Source organism: Oreochromis niloticus, linkage group LG6 (assembly GCF_001858045.2).
Source record: "Oreochromis niloticus isolate F11D_XX linkage group LG6, O_niloticus_UMD_NMBU, whole genome shotgun sequence".
Classification (NCBI taxonomy): domain Eukaryota; kingdom Metazoa; phylum Chordata; class Actinopteri; order Cichliformes; family Cichlidae; genus Oreochromis; species Oreochromis niloticus.
Window position 1 is genome coordinate 42,087,616 of NC_031971.2, and position 26,521 is coordinate 42,114,136.

General features: G+C 41.5%; 2 protein-coding genes and 1 long non-coding RNA gene across 4 annotated transcripts in view; 1 reads left to right on the top strand and 2 right to left on the bottom strand.

Annotated features, from left to right (window-relative positions):
- LOC100704394 (equilibrative nucleoside transporter 1) overlaps positions 1–3,333 on the bottom strand; it is a 37,302-nt gene extending 33,969 nt beyond the window's left edge. The window contains exon 1 of one of the 2 annotated variants that reach the window (XM_013267395.3): positions 3,011–3,333. The gene's annotated coding sequence lies outside the window, so the exon portion shown is untranslated. The remainder of the gene's footprint in view (positions 1–3,010) is intronic. The other variant, XM_005465520.4, reaches the window with a different exon arrangement.
- On the top strand, positions 1,585–3,137 carry LOC109202358 (uncharacterized). Its single transcript, XR_002062285.2, has 3 exons — positions 1,585–1,936; positions 2,796–2,881; positions 2,985–3,137. It is a non-coding gene; the product is annotated as an uncharacterized LOC109202358 (long non-coding RNA).
- Positions 3,334–5,417: 2,084 nt separating the features above from the next.
- On the bottom strand, positions 5,418–25,137 carry LOC100704661 (VIP peptides). The gene is made up of 6 exons (XM_013267387.2): positions 25,078–25,137; positions 24,419–24,567; positions 20,363–20,467; positions 17,965–18,096; positions 5,933–6,026; positions 5,418–5,729 (listed from the first exon to the last, which is right to left on the bottom strand). Exons 2-6 carry the CDS (start codon positions 24,514–24,516, stop codon positions 5,721–5,723), a joined length of 438 nt encoding a protein of 145 aa, XP_013122841.1. The 5' UTR covers positions 24,517–24,567; positions 25,078–25,137; the 3' UTR covers positions 5,418–5,720.
- Between the last annotated feature and the right edge of the window lie 1,384 nt (positions 25,138–26,521).

Consider the following 26,521-nt stretch of genomic DNA (forward strand, 5'->3'; position numbering starts at 1 on the left):
TGTGCCATGCGCTTGTGAAGTGGCTGTTTGGTCTCTCCAATGTAGAGGTCTGGGCATTCCTCGCTGCACTGTACAGCATACACCACATTGTTAAGTTTGTGTTTAGGAGTTTTGTCTTTGGGATGAATTAGTTTCTGTCTGAGTGTGTTGCTGGGTCTGAAGTACACTCGGATGTCGTGCTCCTGTTTTCACACCTTGGCTCATGTGATTAGGTAGAGGATCATCATAGGGGCCATTGTCCCTCTTTGAAGGACACTCCTACAGGGCTTAAATCGGGGACTCGCCACCATTTGACCCTATAACTGAAGAACCTTCTTGGCTGAGAGGTGAAACATCTTCAAGCAACTTTCGAGCTCCTTAGACTCCGATGACCTGGATGACTGAGAACCTTCACAGACATCTGTCATGTTGTGTTCAGACCGTCCTCTCTTTAATCATCTTCACCTGCTTCCCTCAGGTCATCGGTATAAAGTGCCTGCAGTGAAGACCAAGAGACATCGAGTGTCTTTCATACCTGCTGCTATTGTCATGATTGATAACACCAAACCATATGTGTTGTTGCCATCAGTACTGCACACTTTGTTGATCAATTTCCCATTGGGGGCAATAAAGTTACCATTGACTATTGATGACCTAGATGACTGAGAACCTTCACATATATATAGCACAGTCACCAGCGCTCCACCCAGGGGCCCTTCAGTGCTGCAGATCTGGCTTCTGCGGACTGCCTCAGCCACCTTCTCCTCCAAATAACTGGTTCCCCAGAGGTGCTTCTTTGTGACACAAACCAGCTGCTGCTCCCATCTCTCTGTGCTGTCTCTGTGTGTCATTGATGGGTCTTGCTTGTCAACTCTGGGTCTCTAACTTCTTTTGTTGTTTTTTTTTCTAACTGATCCTGATATTTAGGGCTGGACCAGGTGACCCTGAATCCTCCCTCAGTTATGCTGCAATAAGTGTAGGCTGCTGGGGGATTCCCATGATGCATTGGCTGTTTCTTCTTCATTCACTATGTGTTAATAGACCTCTCTGCATTGAATAGTTAGTTATTATTAATCTTAGAAATATGGTATCTAAGCAGATTCTTACTCTGGATGGCATTACCTTGGCCTCCAGTAATGCTGTGAGGAACCTTGGAGTCATTTTTGACCAGGACATGTCCTTCAACGCACATATTAAACAAATATGTAAGACTGCTTTCTTCCATTTGCGCAACTTCTCTAAAATTAGAAATATCCTGTCTCAGAGTGATGCTGAAAAACTAGTTCATGCATTTATTACTTCCAGGCTGGACTACTGTAATTCATTATTATCAGGATGTCCTAAAAACTCGCTGAAAAGCCTTCAGCTGATCCAAAATGCTGCAGCAAGAGTCCTGACAGGGACTAGAAAGAGAGAGCAGATTTCTCCTGTATTGGCTTCCCTTCATTGGCTTCCTGTTAAATCCAGAATTGAATTCAAAATCCTGCTCCTCACATACAAGGTCTTAAATAATCAGGCCCCATCTTATCTTAATGACCTTGTAGTACCATATCACCCCATTAGTGTCATTATCCTGGGTCTTTTGACCCAGCGTTTTGTGTTTTCTATTATTGTGATGTATTTTGGTTCTGTTTTTCTATTTCTTTGGGTTTTAGTTCTGTTCTTCCCCAGTTTAGTGTTTAGTCTTTTCTGCCTGTATATTCCTGTGTCAAGTCCGCATTTCTTAGTGTGTGTCTTTGCATGTGTGAGTTCCTGTTTTATTTTGTAGGTCTCTGTCTCTTGTCAGTGTTTCTAGTTTCACTCCCCTTGTCTCTCCCTTATGTCCAATTATTCCCAGCCGTGCCTCCCTCCTGTTTCCCATTCCCTGATTACTCCCCTGTGTATATAAGCCCTGTATTTGCCCTTGCTCTCTGTTGTGTCCTACCCTCATGCTGTGTGGATCTCCCTGTGTTTCCCCGTGAGTTTAAGTTGTTGTTTCACAGTTTAGTTTAGTTTGCTTTGTATGTTCATTTTTTCCCATGCCAGCAAATAGAGCTGTGGTTTTGAGTCTATCCCTCGTCTCTAAGAGCCTGCATTTTGCGTCCAATTCCTGCCTGCCACACAGCGATTCATGACAATTAGAGCACTTCGCTCTCACACTGCAGGCCTACTTGTTGTTCCTGGAGTATTTAAAAGTAGAATGGGAGGCAGAGCCTTCAGTTTTCAGGCCCCTCTTCTGTGGAACCAGCTTCCAGTTTGGATTCAGGAGACAGACACTATCTCTACTTTCAAGATTAGGCTTCAAACTTTCCTTTTTGCTAAAGCATATAGTTAGGGCTGGACCAGGTGACCCTGAATCCTCCCTTAGTTATGCTGCAATAGACGTAGGCTGCTGGGGGATGTAATCAATTACAACCTGACTCTCTGCAGCTGCTTTTTAAGTCACTTTAAATCCATTTAGAGCCTTAAAGTCCTTTCAGCCTCATCTTTACTGAGCTAATAATCAGTCACTGATGGAATTGCTGTCAGTTCAATTCAACTCAACCCACTGAACAGGTTAAATTCAGAGCATGTTACCATGGTAACCGTCCCAGAGTTGAGGTCAACTCTGTTTGCAGAGGATAAAAGGATCATTTTTATCTCAGGATTGACAAAGTCAGAGTTTTAGCTGAACTTGTCTGTAAAAACATGGTGACGCCAAAGCAAAAATATCAGTAGAAACATGAGGCAGAGACAGAATAATAAGGAAATCCCAACAGAGATCCAGGACGTTGAAGCTTTAAACAGCAGAAAAGAAGACAAACTCTGATATAAATGCAGACTGTGCTGCATCACAGGTTTTCTGCTCCTTCCATAAAAGTGAGATTTCTGCCTCTGTGGACTCGAGCCCTACCAGCTACACCTCACTACTGGAAGACCAAAGGTTCAGGCTCTTCCTTTAATTTGGCACCAGCCAGTACATTAATGAAAAAAGATGAAGTTCAGAAAAATCAGCAGAAAGTCTAAATGAAGCATTTCTCTGACAGGAAACAAACCAGCTGAAGGTCTTTACCTTGATTGTAGCCAGATGTTCTTTCACTGATTCCTGGATGTATTGATGACGTTCAACCGATTTTTCCTTGTCAGCCGCTTTTTCTTCCTGCTGTGTGAACCAGTAAAACCCACCTTTTATCTCACTTTGCTTGGTTTTTGTCTGTTTTTCTCGTCTGTAGCTTTGGTCTCCAGTCTGTTGTGAAATCTTTCTTCCTCTTTTTGTCACGTTTTTTCAAATCCTCTTTTCTTTCTCTTCTCCTTCGTTCATTTGTCTCTCCTTTTTCTGCACCTTCAGCAGAATCACTTCTTCAGAGCCCATTGACCTTTAACCTCTGATATCAGTCAGTGCAATGGACTTTGTTTCTGTGCAAATAATGGAAACATGATAACAGAGCAGAACAACAGCACAGATAACGAGGAAATATCTGAGTCATTACTGATGTTGAATTTTCTTTTCTTCCCTGAACCAAGAAACAAGTTCAACATAGTCGAGATTTCTTTCCCTAACTGGCTTCTGTAACACCATCAGACGGGAGGTCGTCATAAATCAACCCAGAATTTATTTAATCCAACCGCGAGCGTGTTCGCGTAAATGAGGACAAGTCTACAACATGTGACTTATCACCAATGTTCCCTCTAATGTTTCATGTGTCTGAGCGAACACACAAACTCCCTGAGCGTCCCTTGGACCACTGTGAGCGACATCAGACGTGTGCACTGTGGTCACGCCAGCATCTAATCCATCCAAGTTACATGGTTTATTAAAATAATCAAATTACAGCATTTACATTTATGTTAGACTACTTTTAATTAACTGCTTTAGCCCACTTACAATGAAAATGTAAAAAATCCTGTTCATGACCTGTGTAGTATGTTAACACTATTGGAAGTAAAAATAACTTGAACTTCAATTTTGAAAACACAACTTTCTTTCTTTTTTTTTTCATAAAGCTCTGACTTGTATTATGAGTCTGTGGTCTGGGAAAGAGTCCTGTAACTCTGTCTGCCAAATACAGGATATAATGACCAATGCTGGGCAAGTAATTATATAGTTCTTCAAAAAAGTAACTCAGTTTGGCAAACAACAAAGAGTTTTGCAGCTATTTTTTTTTAAATGCAGCCAAGGTGTTTATTTTAAAACATTTCAAACTATTTACAGAACAATCAGCTGTTCTGCATCAAATCTGATGCCACACAAATTATTTGTGCCACTCCAAAAAATAATTTCTGTGCACTATGAGATAAAGGAGAACAACAGCCTGATACCTGCAGGCCTGACAACAGGAGCTGTATCACTGCTGTAACACCTGTAACATTCAGCAGCCGCCTCATTGTTCTGACACACACAACAAAACTATTGACTACACTACACACTAACTACACACTAACTACACACTAACTACACAAGATTTGCGCTAAACGTCTCAAATCTCTCACATCTCAGAACACCGCTGTCACTCCTAAAACTTCCCCCTGTTTCTTAACAACTAGATGCCATGTTGCCATATCATTTTTTGATTGGTCGACACGGTACTTTTTTCGACCAATAGGGTGGGGGGTTTTTTGGTTTTGTTTTTGCTCACAGGTGGGGAGCGCTTTCGAGCGTTTTCCTTATAAAACGCCGTTTTTACCGTTTCTTCCCGCAGTAAATATAAACAATGACAGTATTCAGGAAGAAAACCAAACATTGCAGATATTTTTATCATAACTCTGGTTTTACGTGGCCGATCAACACAATTTAAAAACTGGTATAAAGTCCACACTTTTCCGTCAATTGTTCCGTCTGTCCTGCTCACATCTCCAATGGTTGGACACGTTGTCATTAATGTGGCTTCACTGCACATCAGCCACGCCGCTTTGCCCACTAAAACACCGGTGTCAGCACATAAGGACGCTGTCATAGCCTGTCAACAACGTTGATTGGCTGCGTATATACGAATGTGAATCGCATCATTGGCTGGACTATAGGATAAGGTGGCATCGTTCTAATCCCATACAGGAGCAGCCAGTCACTTACTGACTAACACTGCAAAACAGAATTGTTAAAGTTTTCATTTTAATTTCAATTCAGGTTAGATTTTTTTGTGTGTGCGCAACGCAGATTTCCTGTGTGCAGAGACCGTGCCAGCAGTGCGCAATTGCGCACATGCGCAGCTTAGAGGGAACATTGCTTATCACAAACGTGGAGAGAATAGTCAAGCCACGGATTTCACAAAGCAAGATGAAACTGTGACATTGGAAAAATCTGAAGATCTTAATCATGGAGTTCAGAGCAGAACTGCACATTATTGTTTGATTGTTCTCCAAAATACAAGGAAAAAATAAATAATTCATAGTATACAGGAGAATATTTTTGATCACATTATTAATAATAAATGTAAACACCAACACCAGATGAATTAAATATATCATCCTGTCGAATAAAATGCAGGTTCAAACTGTTTTGTTTTTATTTATTCCAGACTTCAGGTGATAATGAAACTTTACTCGATCAATAATTAACAGGGTCAGTCATTAATGACAGGATGAAGCTCCACCCTAAACACAAATGACCCACTGACATTTTTTAGCACATCATGTAGAACACAAATAATTAATCATTACACCAAGATCAACACATCTGGGTCAATTAAAAAACAAAACAAATCACAGAAAACATCCAGGAAAGAATGAAAGAAAATATGGCCGACAAGTTGAAGACACAACGTCCTGTTTCAGGACTGCAAACATCACAGATCCTAAAATGAACAAGATAAACCGGTAAATAAATGAGAGGCAAAAAAACCTGATAAGTTTGAGATTTGTTTCAAAGTTAAATTTCACTCTCATTGTAATTAAAAATGGGACAACGCCATTTTGAATTAGTGAAAGAAAACTTTTGGCATCATTTCATGTGGTCAGCTGTTTGTCTGTCAGGTGTATAAACATCCAGATGACCTACCAGAGTCAGCTGACTGATGATGTCATGAAATAAGGAGCCTTCATTGGTCAGAGATGAAGAAATATCTGGAGCGATCAGGGTCACATCGTCCACACTGCAGAAAAAACGTCTTTAGAATCCAGAAAGAAATTTAAATAAAGAACAAGTGAAGTTCCTTAGATAGCACGTAAAAGTTTTTGAGATATCTGATACGATTTAGTTTCATCGCTTTATTGAGTCATCAAATGACCTTTGAAAAACCATTCAGTTCACAGAAAACAGACCACAAGGCTGAGATGGAAAATTTAATTAAAAAGGAAGTGAGATCATTTAAAAAGAAGTGTTATTACTGAAGAACTTACAAAATAAACAAGCTGGAAACCTGGAACAAATCAAACGAAATCTAAAAATCTTCAAGGAAAACAAACTGCAAGGGAGGAAAGTGTCACGATCCTGGGTCTCTGACCCAACGTCTTCAGTTTACGTTTTAGGGTTCTTAAGTTATTCCTTTATTATGTTGAGTAATTGGATTATCTTTTGGTTGCCTTTAGTTTATTTATGTTTCACTTAGGTCTTCTGTGTTAGTCTGTCATGTTTCTTGTCTTCTTGTCCCTCAGCATGCAGACTGAATCACTCCAGCCCCTCTGTGACGCAGCTCTCCGTTCGCCAGCTACGGGAGTAAAAGTTGGCGTGTTCAGTCTCCCGCCTGTCTCTGTGTCCATGTCGCTGCCGCAGCAGACACGTGCTGCGTTTTCCTTGCCACAACCGGTGGCTGCTTCCAGCACCACATTCACCTTAACCATAGCGGCTCCAGCCTCCACAACCAGGTGGAAGTGGGGTGCAGGGGCTTTGTTGCCAGTACAACAGCAAAGCTGCTTAGAGAGAATGGGATCAGAGGACAGGCACAACGGCAGGCTATAAGAGAACTAGCTAACACTGCTGAGAGGACCAGTCACTGGCTATGGCTAAAAAGGGCTGACATCACTTGGGCAGCTAAGGCAATCAGCTAACCGCGAGAGAAAAGAAAATATTCTGCTCTTCTTCCCTTTTCTGGGAGGCGGTGGGGAGTTAGAGCGTACAGCCTGATCTGGCGGGGAGGTGTGGGAAGCCAGATCGGGCGCCCCCCTTCCGGCTCTCCTGTCTGCTCTCTCCTATCTTGTCCTTTTGTCTTACATCTCTCTATCACCTTTTCTATCCCTTTGAAGAAGTTAGGCTCCATAAATGCTAAAGAGGTAAGTATTATTTCACAGTTGCAGTGAATAGATGGCAGAGGATAGACTGTGGAAATCTAAACAGAAGAAAGAAGAGAAATAACAACTGAACATAAACCAGTGACACACTCCGGGGCCTGACCAACCCTGGCAGGGCCTCCTTGGATGAGGGTGTCTAGTGATAATTGCCGAAACACCCGATGAATCCAAGGTCCACTACTGACGATGTGTCCAAATTTAATATGATAATCTAGATCAGATTTCTAATCCCTAAACCTAACCAAGAAGAAAAAAAATATCAGATTAGCTTGTGATAAAAGACTGAAAGTTGAGGCACACAACAAGGCGCCTCAAGGCACTTTATAGAGGCGCTCTTCAAGAGAGTGGTCTCAGTGGAGTGCTGCTAAAGATCTGAGCTTACTTCAGTTTTTTCAACTTAATTCAATTTTATTTATACAGCGCCAAATCACAACAGTCGCCTCAAGGTGCTTTATATTGTAAGGTAGACCCTACAATAATACATACAGGGAAAAACCCAACAATCATATGACCCCCTATGAGCAAGCACTTTGGCGACAGTGGGAAGGAAAAACTCCTTTTTAACAGGAAGAAACCTCCGGCAGAACCAGGCTCAGGGAGGGGCGGGGCCATCTGCTGCGACCTGTTGGGGTGAACTGAGGACGACAGGGCATTTTTTACAATTTGTTCTTATAATATTCCAACAAATGACAATTTTAAAATATGGCAATACAGTGGAACCCCGACTAACGAAATTAATTCGTTCCCAAGGGTCTTTCATAAGTCGAAAATTTTCGTAAGTCGAAGCACCCATTGCGCCTTTTGAGTGAACGATAGGCTATAGGCTTATTGCTAACTGCAACAACAATACATCGTTCAAGCGGAACAGCGAAGCGCAAGTACGAAAGCCAAGGGGTTGTCACGTGATTGGGAAGGCATTGTGGGCATTCTGGGCTCAGCCAATCAGAGCCAGCGGATTTTGTTACGCGGGCATTTTGCTGTAATACGGGCAGAAATATTGCCGTTAAGTGCCTTCGTAACTTGAATTTTTCGTTAAATGGGGTATTCGTAAGTCGGGGTTCCACTGTATTTAATGATAGAGCTGGCATCAAGGTTTTTGTTTCTGTACTACAAGAATTACCTCAGCGTGTTTAAAATAGGCTTCAGTGTTACGGTCCTGGGTCTTTGACCCAGTGTTCTTTGTTTTGTCACTTTTGGACCTTGTTTACTTGTTACTGTGGTGATCAGTGTTTTGTAGTCTTTATTTGGTATAGTTTCATTTCCTTGTGCTTCCTAGTTTAATCCTTTCTATTTCTAGTTCTTAGTTACTTGTTTATTTAGTCTGCTCTCTTTCGTGTCTTGGTCTTGTCTGTGTCTTCTCCCCAGCCCGTCATGTCTCCCTTGCTCATTCCTATTGTTTCGCTGTCCCTCACACTGTGTCTCTGTGTTTGGTTTCTTTTTTGTTTTGGTAGTCTGAGTCTCACGTGCATTGTGTTCAGTTTTGTTTTCCATGTCTCATTATGTGTGATTTGTTCCTCCTTTCTTCCAATCTGTTATCATGTGTGTGTATTTAAGTCCTCACTGTCCCTCTGCTTATTGTCACGTTGTTCCCATTTTTTGTGTTTCCCCGTGTGCCTTGCTTCCCTTGATATTCCTAGTTTCCCCTTTTTGTATTCTTGTATTTTTATGTTTAAGAGTGTTTTTGTTACAATAATAAACCTGCCTCCTTTAGTTAGCCCTTTTACTTTGAGTCCTGTGTTAGGGTCCTACCTCTGCCTGCCACACAGCACACTGTGACACTCAGTGTGCTGTTACTGATACACAACAATGTAGAACCAATGGTGTTGAGAGTCCCAGACAGGACAGAAGGAGGTAATTTCTCTAAAAGCATGATGAGGGTTTCATTTTACTTTTTTTTTTTTATTTCCTAGTGCTTCAGAGACCTTACTGATTACTTCATTAACAATATGTGTCCCATTGTCTGATCTTATCAGAGTGGGGATGCCATATATTGAAATAAAATGGTTGCACAAACATTTTGCTACTGAGATGGCGTCTGCTTTTTTACTGGATAGATTTCTGGCCATCACGTCTATGATCACTAGAGCGTATTCTGAGCCTTGGCTTTCATTTAGCTCAATAAAACCTATGTGGATTGTATGAAAAGGATGAGGTGGTGTGCATTATGTGCATTATGTTTTTGCTTTTGGCAAATCATGCATGTTCCGACAAATTTCCGAAATTTTATCTACCACTCCTACCCCCCCTCCTGTTGACAATAATGCTGCTGATATGTGTAGGGACTTTGGTAGTATTGGTTTGCCATTACAAGTCATCAAACCACTTTCTGGCTGTGCTCCACCTTTTAACCATTTCCTTTGTTCTGTAGTTGGTGCAGCTTTCTGTTCGTTTATAAGCACATCAAGTGGTATTTGCATTCAGGAGTCAGACATTAAAGTGTCACTGTGATCACAAATATGATCACAAATTTGTTTTCCAAACTTACTAAGCAAACAAACAAAAATAAAACAAATTGCCTATGGCCTAAGGCTTTGCGTTCATATTAATTGAGTGTAAGCTGCTTTCTTCATTGCAAGTGTATATTGCCATAAGGTTTAATTCATGCATCATATCACTGAGTTCCAAGTTCGAATTATCTCTTCTGACCCTTTCCAAAAATAATTTCACATATAACAATTTGAGTATGTGTTGTCTATTCATTCTATTCATATAGTTCTGTTTCTCTCTGTGAGCTGTCTTGACACACCACAGGCACACATATATATTAAATACATTTCCTGTTTCTGCAGACTACTCGAACTCTTTTGTTTCTCTTTGTATTCATAGTCTATAAACCCTCTTTAATTCTGCTAAATCTTGATCTAAAACCAACACCTTTATGTCACGTTCACACTCCTGAATAGAGCCCTTTCAGACATCAGGTATCATCACACACACTGCCTTTTCTCTCAAAAATTCCACTTGTTCACTCACTCCACTATGAACCTTTGTAGTGTTATTATTACTTATGTTTTATTATTTTTGTACAAATCACACCCAATCACTCAAAACCTACTACTCACAGCATTCACACAGTTAGAATCACTCAAAATATGCTTTCATATTGTAATGAATTCAAACTCCATTTATACAATTGTAGTGAGCAAAACCAGCATCTCCATGCGCGTCACCGCTCCTCATTAGCTTGGTAGTGTCCACATATTTATTTAATTCAGCTTCTCAATCTTGTAGTTTTAGCTGTTGTATACAGGGTTTGGCTCATTAGTTGTTAGTATAGGTCTTCATCTTAACAAAGTCTCATCTAAGATGACAGGTTTACAAGCAGGTCAAGTGTCTCTATGCACCTGATTAGTGTAGTTAATTCCTTATTTTCTTCATCTCATATATCATTGTATTGAGTTTGAGCAAACCTTAAGCTTGAATCAGACTACTTTTAACAATCTTCCACCTCACATCATAACTGACTGAGGTGCCCCTTCTTATTAATAGTATGTCATTATTAATGTTATCATTGTATTGTTTTTCCTTTTTTATAACAGCAATAGTATATTACAATACACTACTTCACTACTAATATACAATAGTATATTAGTTTATATTCTACATTGGCTCCCTGTTAAATATCGCATAGATTTTAAAATTCTTTTGTTCACTTTTCAAATTCTGAATAATTTAGCGCCCACCTATCTCTCTGACCTACTTCACCTATATAATCCCAACAGAGCGCTTAGATCATCCAATCACTTGCTCCTTGCACAACCTAGGTCTCGAATGAAGTCGAGAGGAGACCGGGCCTTTGCGATCATGGCACCTAGACTCTGGAATAACCTCCCTGTACATATTCGTATGGCCGAGTCTATCCAGTCTTTTAGATCTCGTCTTAAAACTTATCTGTTTACTTTGGCCTTTGATTCTAACTAGTTGGCTGATTTTAGCTTATTGTGTTGTTACCTATTGTTTGTTGTCCTATTTTATTGTTTGTTTTAATTGTCTTGTGTTTTGACTGACTGTGAAGCACTATGGTCAACACTGTTGTTTTAATATGTGCTATATAAATAAACTTTGATTTGATTTGATTTGATTTGATATATTTTATTATGTATCCATCACGGGTCTGTGTGAATCTGCAGCTGCACACCTTCCCAAGCTGGAGACATTTTCCTTGGCTGAACAATGACACAGCCTTAATATACCTTATGCATCTCTCTTTTTTATTTGATATATTTTCGTGTGAATTATCTGGTTTCATGCATTCTATTCATTCTAGGCACGGTCGTCATGCCAACTATGTTTCATTGTTAATACCAGTTTACAGGTTGTTAACCTTCCTATTATCTACTATTATCGTGCTTATCGCAGATAAGCTCTACTTTAAGTTAACCTTAATTTAACCTTTTGTTTATTCCACTTCATTCCACTTTCCATGCTTTAAAATATTACAACTCTTGTGTACTCTTTGTTTTCTTTTTAGCTTCCTTTTCAGTATTTATTTCTGCTTGGAGGTTTCTTATAGTTTAGTCAATGCATTTTCCCTCCCACGTGGGACATTTAGGTTTTCTTTGGATTTCTCCATCTATATGCACTAATTTGTCCGGCACCTGGACATTTCTTTTCTATCCACTGCTCGTCAGCAGTGAGTTACCCATTTTAATCCTCTTAATTTTAATACTTTACAACTACACAACTGCGGCACCTTCTCTGGCACGAGAATCGAGAGAGGTAGTTGACACGGCCTTCTACTTTCAAGCTATTCTTGAAAGCGGTGTCACCTTTACGTGATGAAACACGACCTGTTTCTCTCTTTTCACCAGTACTTGGGTGGCCAACAGCAAACAAAATAGTGGAATAGTTCAGCCTCCTTATTGTGCTGTAAAATCAATTTATTCCACCAACAAAAATAAAACAACAACAATACCTTTTCAACGCGCACTACGTCTTACGGACCAGGTTTATCTAAAATAGCTTCCAGCCCCTTTTTCAGGCGAGCGTTTACTTTTAGGAATGCTACCAACCCCTCTGGGCGAGCCGAGCCTAGACGTTTTACGCGAGGTGTCTGAGTGTTAATATTCACCTGGTTGCTGATTCACTGCCGGTCTCTCAGGTTTACCTCATCGACCCCCACCGCCGTGGACCACTTATAAGAACGCTGGCCAGAACCCGAATTCACGTCTCTGGACTTTATCCTGTACCTGGACAGGAGCTGTCGACAGACTTCAGCGCGGGCTTCTCACGACGGCAGGACTCGATGAGGCTTTCCTGTGGGGTCACACAAAAGCGCTGTGTCCCATCCGGCTCGAAGGACCAAGAAATGTCAGGAGTTTTCCTGTATTGCAACCCAGGTCGGAATAAAAAGGCTCAGACAGGTTTACGTGTACACGGTCGAGACTCAGGGAGACTCGCACCGCTGCAGTAAAAAGGAAGAGTCTTTATTCAGAGAGCACATACAGGAAGAGAGAAAATAGAACTGCAGGCTTCCTGTGTAACTTCCCCATTTAGGAGTCTGCACAGAGTTGCAGAGTTTAAGCTGAATACTGAAAAGAGCAAACACATTTAGATAATGAAACGTACTTTTAAGCATAACATAATAAAAACCCCAAAATCCTAAGAAATCTCTTAACACTATTACTGAAGTTAAGTCATTAAAAACAGTTAACAAGGAGCGCAGTGTTACCATCAGAAAAGAAGAAAAAAAACTTGGAAGTAGCAGAATCGTTAAAAACTTGCCCACTCTATGTGAACTGCAAATTTTAACCCTTTGCTGACCTGTAAGGTTGGCTTTTCAAAGGTGGGCAAACTTTCCTGTATCACTTCTTGGCAGGATTAATATTCTAAAAATGAATATTCTACCCAAATTTCCCACTGTTTCTACCTAAATCCTTCTTCAAATCTGTGAATCGAATGATTTCATCATTCATATGGGCAAATAAGACCCCCAGGATTAGTATGACCTCACTACAACAGTGTAAGCTCAGTGGGGGTCTTGCTCTGCCCAACTTGATGTTTTAGTATTGGGCAGCCAACATTCAAAAGTATACCTATTGGCTGATTGATCCTCAAGCTACTTGGTGTTGCTTGAGGCTCAATCATGTTTCTCTTCCTCCCTTTCAGAACTATTATTTTCGTCCCTTCCTGTTTCCCTGTTACAATTCACAGACAACCCTCTCTGAAAATATGGTATCAATTCCAGCGTCACTTCAGTTCAGTCTCTGCTTCTGCTCTGACCCCAATCTGCAACAACCACCTCTTCCCACCATCCCTGGTGGACTCCTCCTTCTGTACATGGACAAGAAAAGGTATCAAATGTTTTTATGACTTTTTTAAAGATAACACTTTCCTCAGCTTTAGTGACCTTTATTCTTTGTATGATTTGCCCTCGTATAATTTGTTCTGCTACTTTCAAATAAGAAACTTTGCATCTTCTATCTTGCCAGAGTTTACTTTCACTTCATTGTTTTTCGTTGTTTTTTGTTTTCTGCTTTTGTTGGGTTCTCTGTGTATGTTTTTTTTTTCCTTTTTCCTTTTTTTCTTTGTTTTAATTTTATTTTTTTTATTGTTATCATCCAAATTGTAATAGCCTAATCTGTATTGAGGTATGTCTTTGTATCGTTTGGTACTTGTTTTAATAGGCCTGATATGTCAAATTACATGTACAAACTCTATAAATAAAGAGGGGAATAAACACCTGCCCACTCTAAATACAAACTTAAGAAAAAGACCCTGAATTATACCAAACATTAAAGAAGTTTCATGGTCCTGGGTCGGTGACCCAGTGTTTTGTTATTATTATTATTATTGTTCTATAATTTCTTTGCTGTAAATGAGTTGTGTCCTGATTTGATGTTTGATTTTCATCATTGTTATCACTGTTAGTGTTTAGGTTTCTTTCTCTGTATTTCTAGTGCTCTAGTTCTCTGCTCTGTGATTTCTTGTTCTTTTCCATGAGTCCCTTTTAGTTCGGTGTCAAGTCTGCGTCTTTGTGAATTGCCTCTTCTTTCCTGTTTTATTTTGATAGTCCCAGTCCTACGTTAGTGTGTCTAGTTTTGCTTCCACGTATCTCGTTATGTTCGTTATGTCTCCCTCCTGTTTCTCATTCCCTGATTGCTCCTTTGTGTATTTGAGCCCTGTGTTTTTTCCTGCATGTTGCTGGTTCGTCTGTGTTTTCTCCCCGAGTCTCCCTGTGTTCCTCTATGCTTCATGTACCTCCACTCTCAATCTCCTTGTGCTCTGGTTTGTTGTTTAATTCTTAGTTTTTCCCAGTTTAGGTTATTTCTCAGTTCTGTTTTCGCCACCCTCGTCTTTTGTTGTGTGTCCCTGTCCACAATAAAGCTCACTCACATCAGCAGTGCCTGCATCTTGGGTCCTCACTCCTAACCCCACACGTCTGCTGTGACACGAAGACTTATAGTCACTGAAAACAACTTCATTTATGTGCAGATCGTCATGGGCAACGCCATAAGTAAAGACCAAGTCCAAAGTATGTCCAGCAATATGAATAGGCCCAAACAGGTGGAATCTTCATTTGCTCACCAGTAGGGATGGGTATCATTTAGGTTTTATCCGATACCAGTGCCAAACCGGTACTTTTGAAACGGTGCCGGTGCTTAAACGGTGCTTAAACCGGTGCTTAAAGAGTGGAGAACACAAAATTGGTCCAAAAACCTCTCATGTTCAGCTGTTTTTTTTGTAAAAAGATAACAATGTTAGCCTTTTCTGCAGCTATAGGGCATATATGGTCTCACTCTTGGCTGGAAGCAGTGCTTAATCAATGGAAAAAACACAAACTTTGTCCAAAAACCTCTCATGTTTAACTGTTTTCCACTTTTTCTTTGGTCATTTTAGCCTTTTTGGCCAGGGTGAAGGGAGTATCTGCCATCAAACAAGAAGACAGCCGCATGTAGCTACGACGGTGTTTGCTAGTTCACCTTACATGCATTAGTGTAATAACGTGGTTAGCGTACTCAACGTTAATTACACACGGTGTATAATCTCTCCAGCGTGTCCTGAGTCTGCCCCAGTTGGACAAGCCCAGAATACCTACTCAGAAGGCATCCCTGTTATGGCATCCCTGAACCACCTCAACTGGCTCCTTTCGATATGAAAAAGCAGCGGCTCTAATCTGAGCCCCTAGTGGATGGCAGATGTTATGTCCCCTGGCTATAGAAGGGGCTAACATAAAGTTAAAATAGTGATACCTTTTAAAAGGTTTATCTTCAGCTAGTTGTAAAGATTGGGTTTAGACTGACAATCAGCTTCAGGGAGAGCCAAGGCCAACATAACAAGCAAAACATCCCTAATATGAAAATAAAAGGAACTTGCCTAACTCCAAAGAAAACAAAATATACAACCAATAACCATAACCTACCTAACAATACATAAACAGGAGAAAACAGGATCACAAAACAAAAGGCAGCTCTCCCCTGCAGGCAGTCTGAACACAGAAAAACAAGATGCACATGCGCTTCAAAAGGCATGTAAGCCTGCACAAGTATGGCAGTCCAAATGGCCGGAGGGCCCCGAAACATAGCTGCACAGGCATTGTATAGGCCTCTGCTGAGTAGCAATTATGTGGGTTCAGGGAGCAGCACCCAATCAAGACAGAGGAGGCAGGGCCTAGACAAAACATAAGAGATTTTTTAACAAAAGAAAACCTGCATCCTCCTGGGGGATGTAACAGCTGAACTCATCGTATGGCTAAGGGAGAGGGCAGCCACCCTTCTGAGAAAGCTAATTTCTGCTGTTTGTATCCACGATCTCGTTCTTTCAGTCACTACCCACAGCTCATGACCACAGGTGAGAGTGGGGACGTAAACTGGCCAGTAAATCGAGAGCTTTGCTTTTATGCCCAGCTCTCTCTTCACCACAAGAGAGTGGTACAGTATCCGCATGACTGCAGCCGCAGCACCAATCTGCTCCCTTCTTCTCTCACTCATGAACAAGATTCTGAGATACTTAAACTCCTCCACCTGGGGCAGTAACTTGTCCCTGACCCAGGGTGTGCACTCCACCCTTTTCCAGCTCAGGACCATATCATCAGAATTGGAGTTGCTGATTCTCATTCCCATCAGTTCACACTTGGTTGCAAACTGCTCCAGTGCAAGTATGAGGCCACCACCCGATGAAACCAAGAGAACCACATCATTGGTGAAAAGCAGAAACAAGATTCTGAGACTGCTCAAGTGGAAGATTTCGACCACTTGGCTATGCCTAGAAATTCTGTCCACAAAAATAATGAACAGAATCGGTGACAAAGGTCAGTCCTGGCTGAGTCCAACACCAACCGGAAATGAGTCCAACTTCTTTGTGGACCAAGCTCCTGCTATAGTTGGAGCACACAACATCTAGAGCTTTCAGGAACTCAGGGTAAACCTTTTCCACCCCAGCGACCCTGCCACCAAAGAGTTGTTTAAATGCCTCATTGACCTCAAGGGGGGGACGACAGAGACAAGTTGTCGCATTCTCAGTACACCCTCACTATATTTTTAAACCTCCCAGGTCTGTCCTGCATCCTCCCCTGCTGCCTGATCCAACTCACCACCAGGTGGTGATCAGTGGAAAGCTTAGCACCTCTTTTCACCCAAGAATCCAGAACATATGGCCCCAGATCTGATGATACAATTACAAAATCTATCGTCAAAATGCGGCCTGAGGTGTCCTGGTGCCATGTGCACTTATGGGCACCCTTATGTTCAAACGTGGTGTTTGCTATGGACAAACTGTCATTTGCGCAGAAGTCTAGTAACAGAATACCACTCTGGTTCCAATCACGCCCCTCCAGGACTCACTGTCATTGACCACATGAGTGCTGAATTCTCCCAGTAAAACGACAGAGTCCCCAGGTGGAGTGTCCTCAAGAACCCCACCCAGGGGCTCCAGGAAGGCCGGGTACTCTGAAATGTTATTTGGCACATAGGCGCAGTGATGATCAGGACCCATTCCCCAATCTGAAGGTGCAGGGAATAAACCCTGTCACCCACTGGGAAGAACTCCAATGCACAGGTAGCAAGCACAGGGGATACTAAGACACCCACCTCAGCCTGCCGCCTCTCATTCTCATAGTGAGTGAGAAAGGTGACTGTAGAAAAACTCAGTGCATCACCCCCCAGCAGCCTACAGCAGGGCTAACTATATGCTTTAGCAAAAAGGAAAGTTTGAAGCCTAATCTTAAAAGTAGAGATAGTGTCTGTCTCCCGAATCCAAACTGGAAGCTGGTTCCACAGAAGAGGGGCCTGAAAACTGAAGGCTCTGCCTCCCATTCTACTTTTAAATACTCTAGGAACAACAAGTAGGCCTGCAGTGTGAGAGCGAAGTGCTCTAATAGGGTGATATGGTACTACAAGGTCATTAAGATAAGATGGGGCCTGATTATTTAAGACCTTGTATGTGAGGAGCAGGATTTTGAATTCTGGATTTAACAGGAAGCCAATGAAGGGAAGCCAAAACAGGAGAAATCTGCTCTCTCTTTCTAGTCCCTGTCAGGACTCTTGCTGCAGCATTTTGGATTAACTGAAGGCTTTTCAGGGAGTTTTTAGGACATCCTGATAATAAAGAATTACAGTCGTCCAGCCTGGAAGTAATAAATGCATGAACTAGTTTTTCAGCATCACTCTGAGACAGGATATTTCTAATTTTAGAGATGTTGCACAAATGGAAGAAAGCAGTCTTACATATTTGTTTAATATGTGCATTGAAGGACATGTCCTGGTCAAAATAAAATAAAATAAAATAAAATGTGGTCATATGACATGGACCTTTGTGGTCATATTTGAAATTTTCAGTGTTCCTGTGCTGCATGAGTTGCTCTACCTTCTCTTTCCCTGCAGCACGGAGTTCAAGTATTTCTTGGCCGCCATCTGTTTGCGGAAACGGCTGTAGCTGTCAGTGAAAACGGCATCAGAGTGCCGTTTGGCTGGAAGCAGGTTTTCTGTCAGGTCACCACTATAAGGAGAAACATTAATTTTTAAGAGGATGAGCTAGAAGCCATAAACTTTAAAATAACCTAAACCTATTATGAAAACATCGTGACTGGAAGATTTTTATCTCCTGCATTTGAAATGCTGTAAATCTGGTAAAAAAAAAAGAAAAGAAAAAAAAGTTGTTATTATTTATGCAAAGGGTCTTCATATCAACATAATTTTAAAAAACATTTCTTACTCCTTTGTTCAAAGACCGCTTCATTAAACTGTAAAGTGCCTTAAAGTATGAAGAGAAGAACTTTTAACACTAGAACCACCAAGGTGTTCATGTCCACTCATTTTGCCTTTTATACATGCTTTAACTCTGATAATATTGAATCCCATTATCTCATCTTTAGCCTGTACCTAAAACAGGGTTATTCATAACAGATTGAATTTTGGGGAGTGTGAGATAAAAGAAAACAAACAAAAAAACAGTTACAACTATTTGTACCTGGAACCATCGAGGATGTCATTTTGACCATCGGTATAAAATGCTGCTCTCAACAGTCATCATATTCCAATACACATATTTTGACATGAATTCTCCTGTATGAGCCAGAGGTATCTATAGTCATGTGAAAAAGATTTAAGAGGCAAAAAACTAAGCAGCACCATGACTGCTTCCACTGGAGTTCAGAAGCTCAGCAACTGCAAATAAAATACATTAAAATACAAATAAAATAACCTGGATCAGAAGCTGCCTGCTACCGCTCCTCAGCAATACTGAGCACTACTAAGTACTACTCCCTGGGTGTTTGGTACACAGGGCCTGAGAACAGGAAGGTTGTGCAGAAAGTAATTAACACCACCCAAAAAATTGTTGGCTACCCCCTGCCACCCCTGGAGGCCATCGCCAGATCCTCCTGTCTCAGGTAAACCAGGGCCATCACAGGTGAGCCCTCGCACCCCACGCACCTGTTTGACCCTCTGGTCTGTGGTTGGCATCTCAGGTCAGTCAGGCACCTCCAGACTCACCAAGTGAGTCAGTTTGCAGGTCTTGAGCATTTAGACGTCTTAACACAATCTTCCCACAATCTTCCCACAATCTGTTTTTATACCCAACCCCCCCCCATAACCTGCACTTCCAGGGATAAATGTGTTTATTATTTAAAAAATCCAAACCTACATGGCCATGTAGCTGTGGGATTCCAGTGAACTGCACTGAGAGCCATTATCCACCCATGGTGAAAACATGGAACAGGAGCAGCCAGTCGACCCAAAGAGCCCAGTGACAACTCACCCAAGAGGTCACAAAAGACCCCCAGAACAACATCCAATCAACTGCAGGCCTCACTTGCCTTAGTTAAGGTCAGAGTTCATGACTCCACCATAAGAAAGAGACTGAGCAAAAACTCCCTGTTCAGCAAAAAGAACATAAAGGCTCGTCTCAGTTTTGTCAGAAAATATATTGACAATCCCCAAGACTTTTGGGAAAATACTCTGTGGACTGATGAGACAAAAGTTTACAAAAGTGTCCCATTACATCTGGTGTAAACGTAACACAGCATTTCACAAAGGAACATGATGCTCCAAAGTCCTCTAATGTAGAATAGAATACAATAAAAATATATTTATCGTTCCTCATTGGAGAAAGTCAGGTGTTCCAGTAGCAAAGTGACAGGACAATGGAGCACGTAGATTTAAAAATTTATTTACAGTTATTAAGTTATTAAAAATGTTAAAAAAAGATTAAAAACAGAAAAGTTGTGGCTGATTTACATTAATTCTGTAAAGATGAGTGGGCCAAAATTCCTTCACAGAGCTGTAAAAGACTCATTACCAGATACTGTAAACTGTTGACTGCAGTTGTTGCTGCTAAGTGTGGCTCAACCAGTTATTAGGTCTACGGGGACAATCACTTTTTCACACAGCGCCATGATTTTTTTCCTCTGAAAATTAAAAACACCTTCATTTAGTAACTGCATGTTGCAAATTTGCTTGATCTGAATAATTTAAGTGTGACCAACATCCAAAGAAAAAGGAAAGGGGCAAACAGTTTTTCACACCACTGTATGTGTCATTATGGTAATCCCAGGCAGGCCATCAAAGCAGCCTAACCCTAATGTATGGATAATAAGCACTAATTTGAAAGTAAATGGGTGTTTATTTGAACTACTCTAAAACAGTTTTGGAAATGATGCTTCATTCAAACATTAACAAAACAAGTCGAAAACATTTTCATAGGAAAGCAGTCCTGGTGCATTAAGAACATGTGGCTCTTTTCTGAACGATGCAGAGTTTCATACTTGACCCGTTTTTCCATCAGTGACTCCAGATAATCTTTAGCTGTAAGCTGACTCAGCAGTCTGCTGTAACCACTGGTGAACAGTCCATCAGCATGACGTGAAGATCTGCACAAAGAACAGCAGCAACAACTCAGAGACACAACTCCATTTCATTAACTTATCCAGAGTTTAAAAGACGTGAAATTTGCACAGCATTATGCTTTCTGTGTTTTTATGAATGTTACTGGCACTATAAACTGTAAGAAGGACTGTAATCATGAGTGGGTAAAACTCCATAAGACACCAACAATCACAAATAGGAAGAAATTTCCTGTGGATTTTCCAGGAAACCGCTTCAGTGGGTTCACTGGATGTTTCAGACTCCACCTTCTCCTATGCTAAAACTGATAGGTATCTCACTCATTCACATATGGATCATTGAGCCTCGCAATAGTTCCAGAACTTAGCAACAAACACTAGCTGCACCATAGAGATAGCAGCATAAAAGATTAAGATTTGCTTTTTAAAAGTAAGAAGTTTAAAAATAAAACTCTGTGCTATCAGTACACCCAGATAAAATCCACACTTGCTGTACATGCATGCCTAATGTATTGGTAGGTTACCTGCCAATAGATTTAGGTGCTGTAAAAACAAAAGAGATAATGATATTGAGGCCATGGTCCTCAGCCGGAAAAGGGTGGAGTGCCCACTCCATGTCAGGGACTTTACCTTGCCCCAAGTGGGAGAGTTTAAGTATCTCGGCGTCTTGTTCACGAGTGATGGGAGAAGGGAGCGGGAGATCGACAGATGGAGTGGTGCAGCAGCTGCACTGATGCGAATACTGTTCCGGTCTGTTGTGGTGAAGAGAGAGCTGAGTGTAAAAGCGAAGCTCTCAATTTACCGGTTGATCTACGCCCCCAACCTCACCTATGGTCACGAGCTGTGGGTAGTGACTGAAAGAACGAGATCGTGAATACAAGCAGCGGAAATGGGCTTCCTCCAAAGGGTGGCTGGCCTCTCCCTTAGAGATAGCGTGAGAAGTTCAGCCGTCTGGGAGGGGCTCAGAGTAGAGCCGCTGCTCCTCCACATCGAAAGGAGCCAGTTGAGGTGGTTCGGGCATCTGACAAGCATGCCCCCTGAGCGCCTCCTGGGCGAGGTTTTCCGGGCATGTCCCACCGGGAGGAGGCCCCAGGGCAGACCCAGGACATACTGGAGAGATTATGTCTCTCGGCTGACCTGGGAACACCTTGGTGTTCCCCGGAGGTGGCTGGGGAGAGGGAGGTCTGGGCTTCTCTGCTTGGGCTACTGCCCCCGCGACCTGGCCCCAGATAAGTGGAAGAAAATGGATGGATGGATGGATGGATGGATGATATTGTTAGCAGGACAGTAACTCTACTCAAAGTCCATTCTTTGTATATTCTCTTATTTTACCCAATATTACAGAATTAGGAAATAAAAGTTTAAGCTGTTTTTCTGAACTTGAAGTTAAAATTTGGTTCAATACATCCCATTCAACAGCTCTAGTTAACATTAACTGTTCAGACAATGCATCACATATTTTACTGTTAAAAAGCAAATATATTTGTCACAGTCTGCAGAAGCAGTCTGTGTGGAACAGAAGACCCAAATGCAGACTAAACAAAGCGTAGAAACCAAACTTGATCTTAACAAAAGGCGAGCCGTTTATTGTGCCTGGTAAAAAGATACAAAACAAAGGCCGAGGCAAATCAATACGGTGGAAACATGACATGAGCTCAACAGATGACCTGACAAAGAAAGATTAAAAACTCACAGACTGTATACAGTCAGGAGGTGATCAGGGGAAGTAGAAAAACATGAGGAAACAGCCGATAGAAATGAACACGATGCCACAGGAGAAGAAAAACTAAACACACTGAACATGGAACACAAGACTGTCAAAATAAAACAGGAAGCACACAGACTGAGACACCCGGACTTGGGGAGAGCGAACGAGAGATGGAACGAGGGAATACAAGGGCGAGAGAGAGAGAGGACGAGAGAGGGAGTGAGGGAACATGAGAGAGAGAGGACGAGAGATGGAGTGAGGGAACATGAGAGAGAGAGGATGAGAGAGGGAGCGAGGGAACGAGAGAGAGAGAGAGGATGAGAGAGGGAGCGAGGGAACACGAGAGAGAGAGAGAGGATGAGAGAGGGAGCGAGGGAACATGAGAGAGAGGACGAGAGATGGAGTGAGAGAACATGAGAGAGAGAGGATGAGAGAGGGAGCGAGGGAACATGAGAGAGAGAGGACGAGAGAGGGAGCGAGGGAACACGAGAGAGAGAGAGAGAGGATGAGAGAGGGAGCGAGGGAACACGAGAGAGAGAGAAAGAGAGGATGAGACAGGGAGCGAGGGAACACAAGAGAGAGAGACAGGATGAGAGAGGGAGCGAGGGAACATGAGAGAGAGAGAGGACGAGAGAGGGAGTGAGGGAACGAGAGAGAGATGGGGAGTGAGGGAACATGAGAGAGAGAAGATGAGAGAGGGAGTGAGGGAACAAGAGAGAGAGAGAGGGAGCGAGGGAACATGAGAGAGAGAGAGAGGATGAGAGACGGAGTGAGGGAACACGAGGGAGAGACAGAGAGAGGACGAGAGAGGGAGTGAGGGAACAAGAGAGCGAGAGAGGGAGCGAGGGAACATGGATAAACATGGCAGACAGAGGTGACAATGAATGAACATGAGGGGAATGAGCAGAAAAGAGACACGCACAAAAACACACAGAGAGGGACTCAATGGGAACCTAAATCATGGTTCAGGTTCATGTGAGGGTTATGTCATAGTTTCATTATTACATGTTCCTGTTCAGTTTCATGTTCTTGGCCCCTCGTTTGCACCTCTTTATCAGCCTCGATATACCGCTCGCCTTTTGTTAATTCAGGTCAGGTTCCACATTCCCCTTTGTCTGCATTTGTGTCCATTATTCACTCAACACACAGTCAGCTTCCGCTGGCTGTGACATTCAGTCCAAATACTGAAAATAATCTTGCAGATATCAGACGTCTGCTTTATGTTTACCCTCCCATTAAAAAAAGCCCTTTTTTGGTTTCTAAAACTAAAACAAGTCAAAACTGAGCAGTGCTAAATAAACTGGAGCGAGATTATCAGAGTAAATATGATTTAAATATTTTTTTACTGTTTCTAAAATACTATGGCAGCAAAAGACGGTTTTGGTTTCTTTTTGATGTGAAGCAGCCTGACTGCAGATCAAAGCGCTCGTTCACTCTCGCAGTGACAGTAAGCTGGGTGGGGGAATCAGCCTGTGGGGCAAATCAGACGTGAGATCTCCAGCCGTCACTCTGAAGAGGCCACAGCTTTATTATTAGCCCCCATGATTCAGCCTGGTGTGTACTTCAAGACCTGTTTCAGATGTTCTTTCCAGTGTTGACGGTCTATTCTTATTTAATTCACTTAATGTACAGAATTTACTTGCTTGCTGAATACATGCTACTACTGCACATTCACCTCATGTATATAATATATAATGTTCTTCTTCTCTCCCCCTTTTTCACAAGTTGAGGCGCGTGTCAGAAAACATTTCACTGCTTGTTATACTTGTATAACTATGCACATGACGAATAAAGAATCTTGAATCTTGAATCTCTTGAAGCTCAGAGAAACTATCCAGCTTTGTTTTGGCGAGGTATAGAGCTCAGATCATTGTTACTGGGGACAAAAAGTGAAAGTGTGATACTCGCAGTAGTTTGAACTCATGCCTTCCTTTGTTCTTTTTACTGGGTTAAATCATAGATGAGTTTCAGGTCATCCACATCATGAACAGATGCTCATTGTTTCCTGTCTGTGCCATCTGCCTGAGCTCTAAAAAAAAAAGAAAAAGACAAGAACCTGCTGACAAAGATCTCAGGTTCTTCTGACCGTCATCTATTTTAATCAACACAGACTGTCCATCAGAGCCTCTTCGCTCTGATGTAACCAAGCTGAAGATGACTGTGCCTCATACGGACTTAAATGATTTAGAAAATATATTCTGATCTGGGACCAGTTACTTCAGTTGATGTTCGTATGGTCTCTTTGACATGTCTTCATGTGAACAGCTTACCTAGTATAGAAAGCTGGTGGAGGCAGAGCAGCACACATTAAAGCACAGAGGAAGAGGAGCTGAAGACACATCACTGCACGTGTCATAGCGAGACGCATCAATCGTTTCCTGCCAAAAACATCAAACAGCTGAACAAACTGTGACGACGTCTGTTGATAAAACATGGACAAATATTCATAAAACATGGACAAATATTTTCAATGCACAAAGTTTTTTCTTTTGACTCAAATTAAAATTCAAATACATTTATACAGAGATGTATGGACTATTTATACTGTAAATACATATATTCTGTTTTTGTACCAAGATGCTGCAACAAAGGAGAAGTCCGAAATATTCTGACATGAAAGCTAAATTCAGAAGAAATTCAAGATTTTAAATAATAATAATGATAAAATAGAAAATATTGAAAAGCTGTGAGAGAAGAAAGAAGATTAGGAAAAACAAACATAAAGATTTTCTAATGAAGTCAGGAAAGAATTACAGAAACCAAAGCAAATTCATAATTCAGGGGAAAAAAGATATTTTACTTTGAAACTTTTAAATCTGAAAAAAAAAGTTGAGATAAATCACAACAAGACATGAGCTGTAAATAAATTAATTGAGTTGGTTCAAACATAGCAGTTAAAACATGAGAGAACCAAAAGAAGCTGACTTACTGAAGCCAAGGAAGAAGAGAAGCTGCTGAAGAGCAAAGCGATGCAGACTGATGGACTGAGACTGCCGCACTGCTCTTATATATGACGGAAGAAGAAATAGAGCTGGCTCAGGCAGGAAACACTTTCAGCTTATGTGTGCTTTCAGTGCTCCAACCGTCACTCATTATGTAATTTATATCTTTCCAAGAGTAATGTAATAACATAAAAGAAAATGAAGACTAAAGTAGGAGTTCCACCTGTGAAAGTTCAAAATTGAATTCATAATTCAGTAAAAAAAAAAAAAATCATACGTAACTGAAAGTCTTTGCCTCGTGTGTTCGGAACATTTCCATTACTATTTTTTAAAGGTGCTTCATCATAATGACTGTCATGAAGAGGCAGCCAGGCAGCCTGTAGATGAACTCTGCTCAAAGCTCCCATTTCCCATCATCGCAGCCTGGTGGACCAAGTCAGGCACCATGAGTCCTAAATCAGGTTTATTTGATGAGTTCATTGGAGCTCTAAATCTGGACTGGACAGGTTTTCCATCTTCACTTCATCATTTGTTTCAGGAATACAAGATCTTTAAATACAGCATTTGTTAAACCCAGCATCCAAAGGTGGTGCAACCTAAAACTGTGGAAAATAACAACACACCAGTCGGGTCAGACACTGGCCAGCTTCTGATTAATTTTCCTCTCACAATGGCTGGGTGGGTGAGGGAACTGTCTTTTATAATTTTATGTGAGCAGCATGGTTGTGCAGAGGTTTGCTCTTTGCCTCCAGCAGGAAGGTCCCTTATGGAGCCCCAGCTGGGTCGTTGTCTGTACAGTCTGCAGGAATGTCCTCCCACATTCCAGAAACTGCATGTGAGGTCAACCTGTGGTATCAGATAGATACAGCACTGACTGAATGTGTGGTTCGAATGGTCAGTAAGACCAAACAAAGAATATGTGAGTATATAAAGGGTTAGTGTTAGGAGTGTGGCCAAGGTCATCCAGAGTTAAATATCAGTGACTTGATGATGCAGCTAACTAACCACCATAAGTGTTAGCTAAACTTAGCATAGATACTGAGAGGATATCACATGACAGCCTTCACTCACAGCGCCACTGCGTCTGGCACTGTTGGAAATGCTTTTTCATCTTAGTGTGGTTTAACATGTCTCCATACATCTGTTTGGTGGTTAAATGACTGTGATCTGTTCTGTCTGCTTCATTCAGGGAGAAACAGAAAACATCTGGAAATTATAATATAATTTACAACTGTGACATGCGTGTGTGTGTGTGAGTATGAGTGTGAGAGGTCAGTGAGTGACCAGATAGGAAACAGGGACACATTTCAGATGTCTTTGTGTGTATGCACAATGCACATGTGTACACGAGGAAGGTACTGAACAAGAAAAGCTCATGTGTCACATTCAGAGGCCCAAACAGAGCTCGATCACAGAGAAGTCCAAAGAAAA

Coding starts and splice junctions, on each gene's coding strand:
- LOC100704661 (XM_013267387.2), bottom strand. CDS start 24,516: ATGCGTCTCGCTATGACACGTGCAGTGATGTGTCTTCAGCTCCTCTTC. Junction 18,097..20,362: donor CTGATGGAAAAACGGGTCAA/GTATGAAACTCT, acceptor TTCTCCTTATAG/TGGTGACCTGACAGAAAACC. Junction 6,027..17,964: donor GTGCTGCAGGGAAAGAGAAG/GTAGAGCAACTC, acceptor TTTTTTCTGCAG/TGTGGACGATGTGACCCTGA.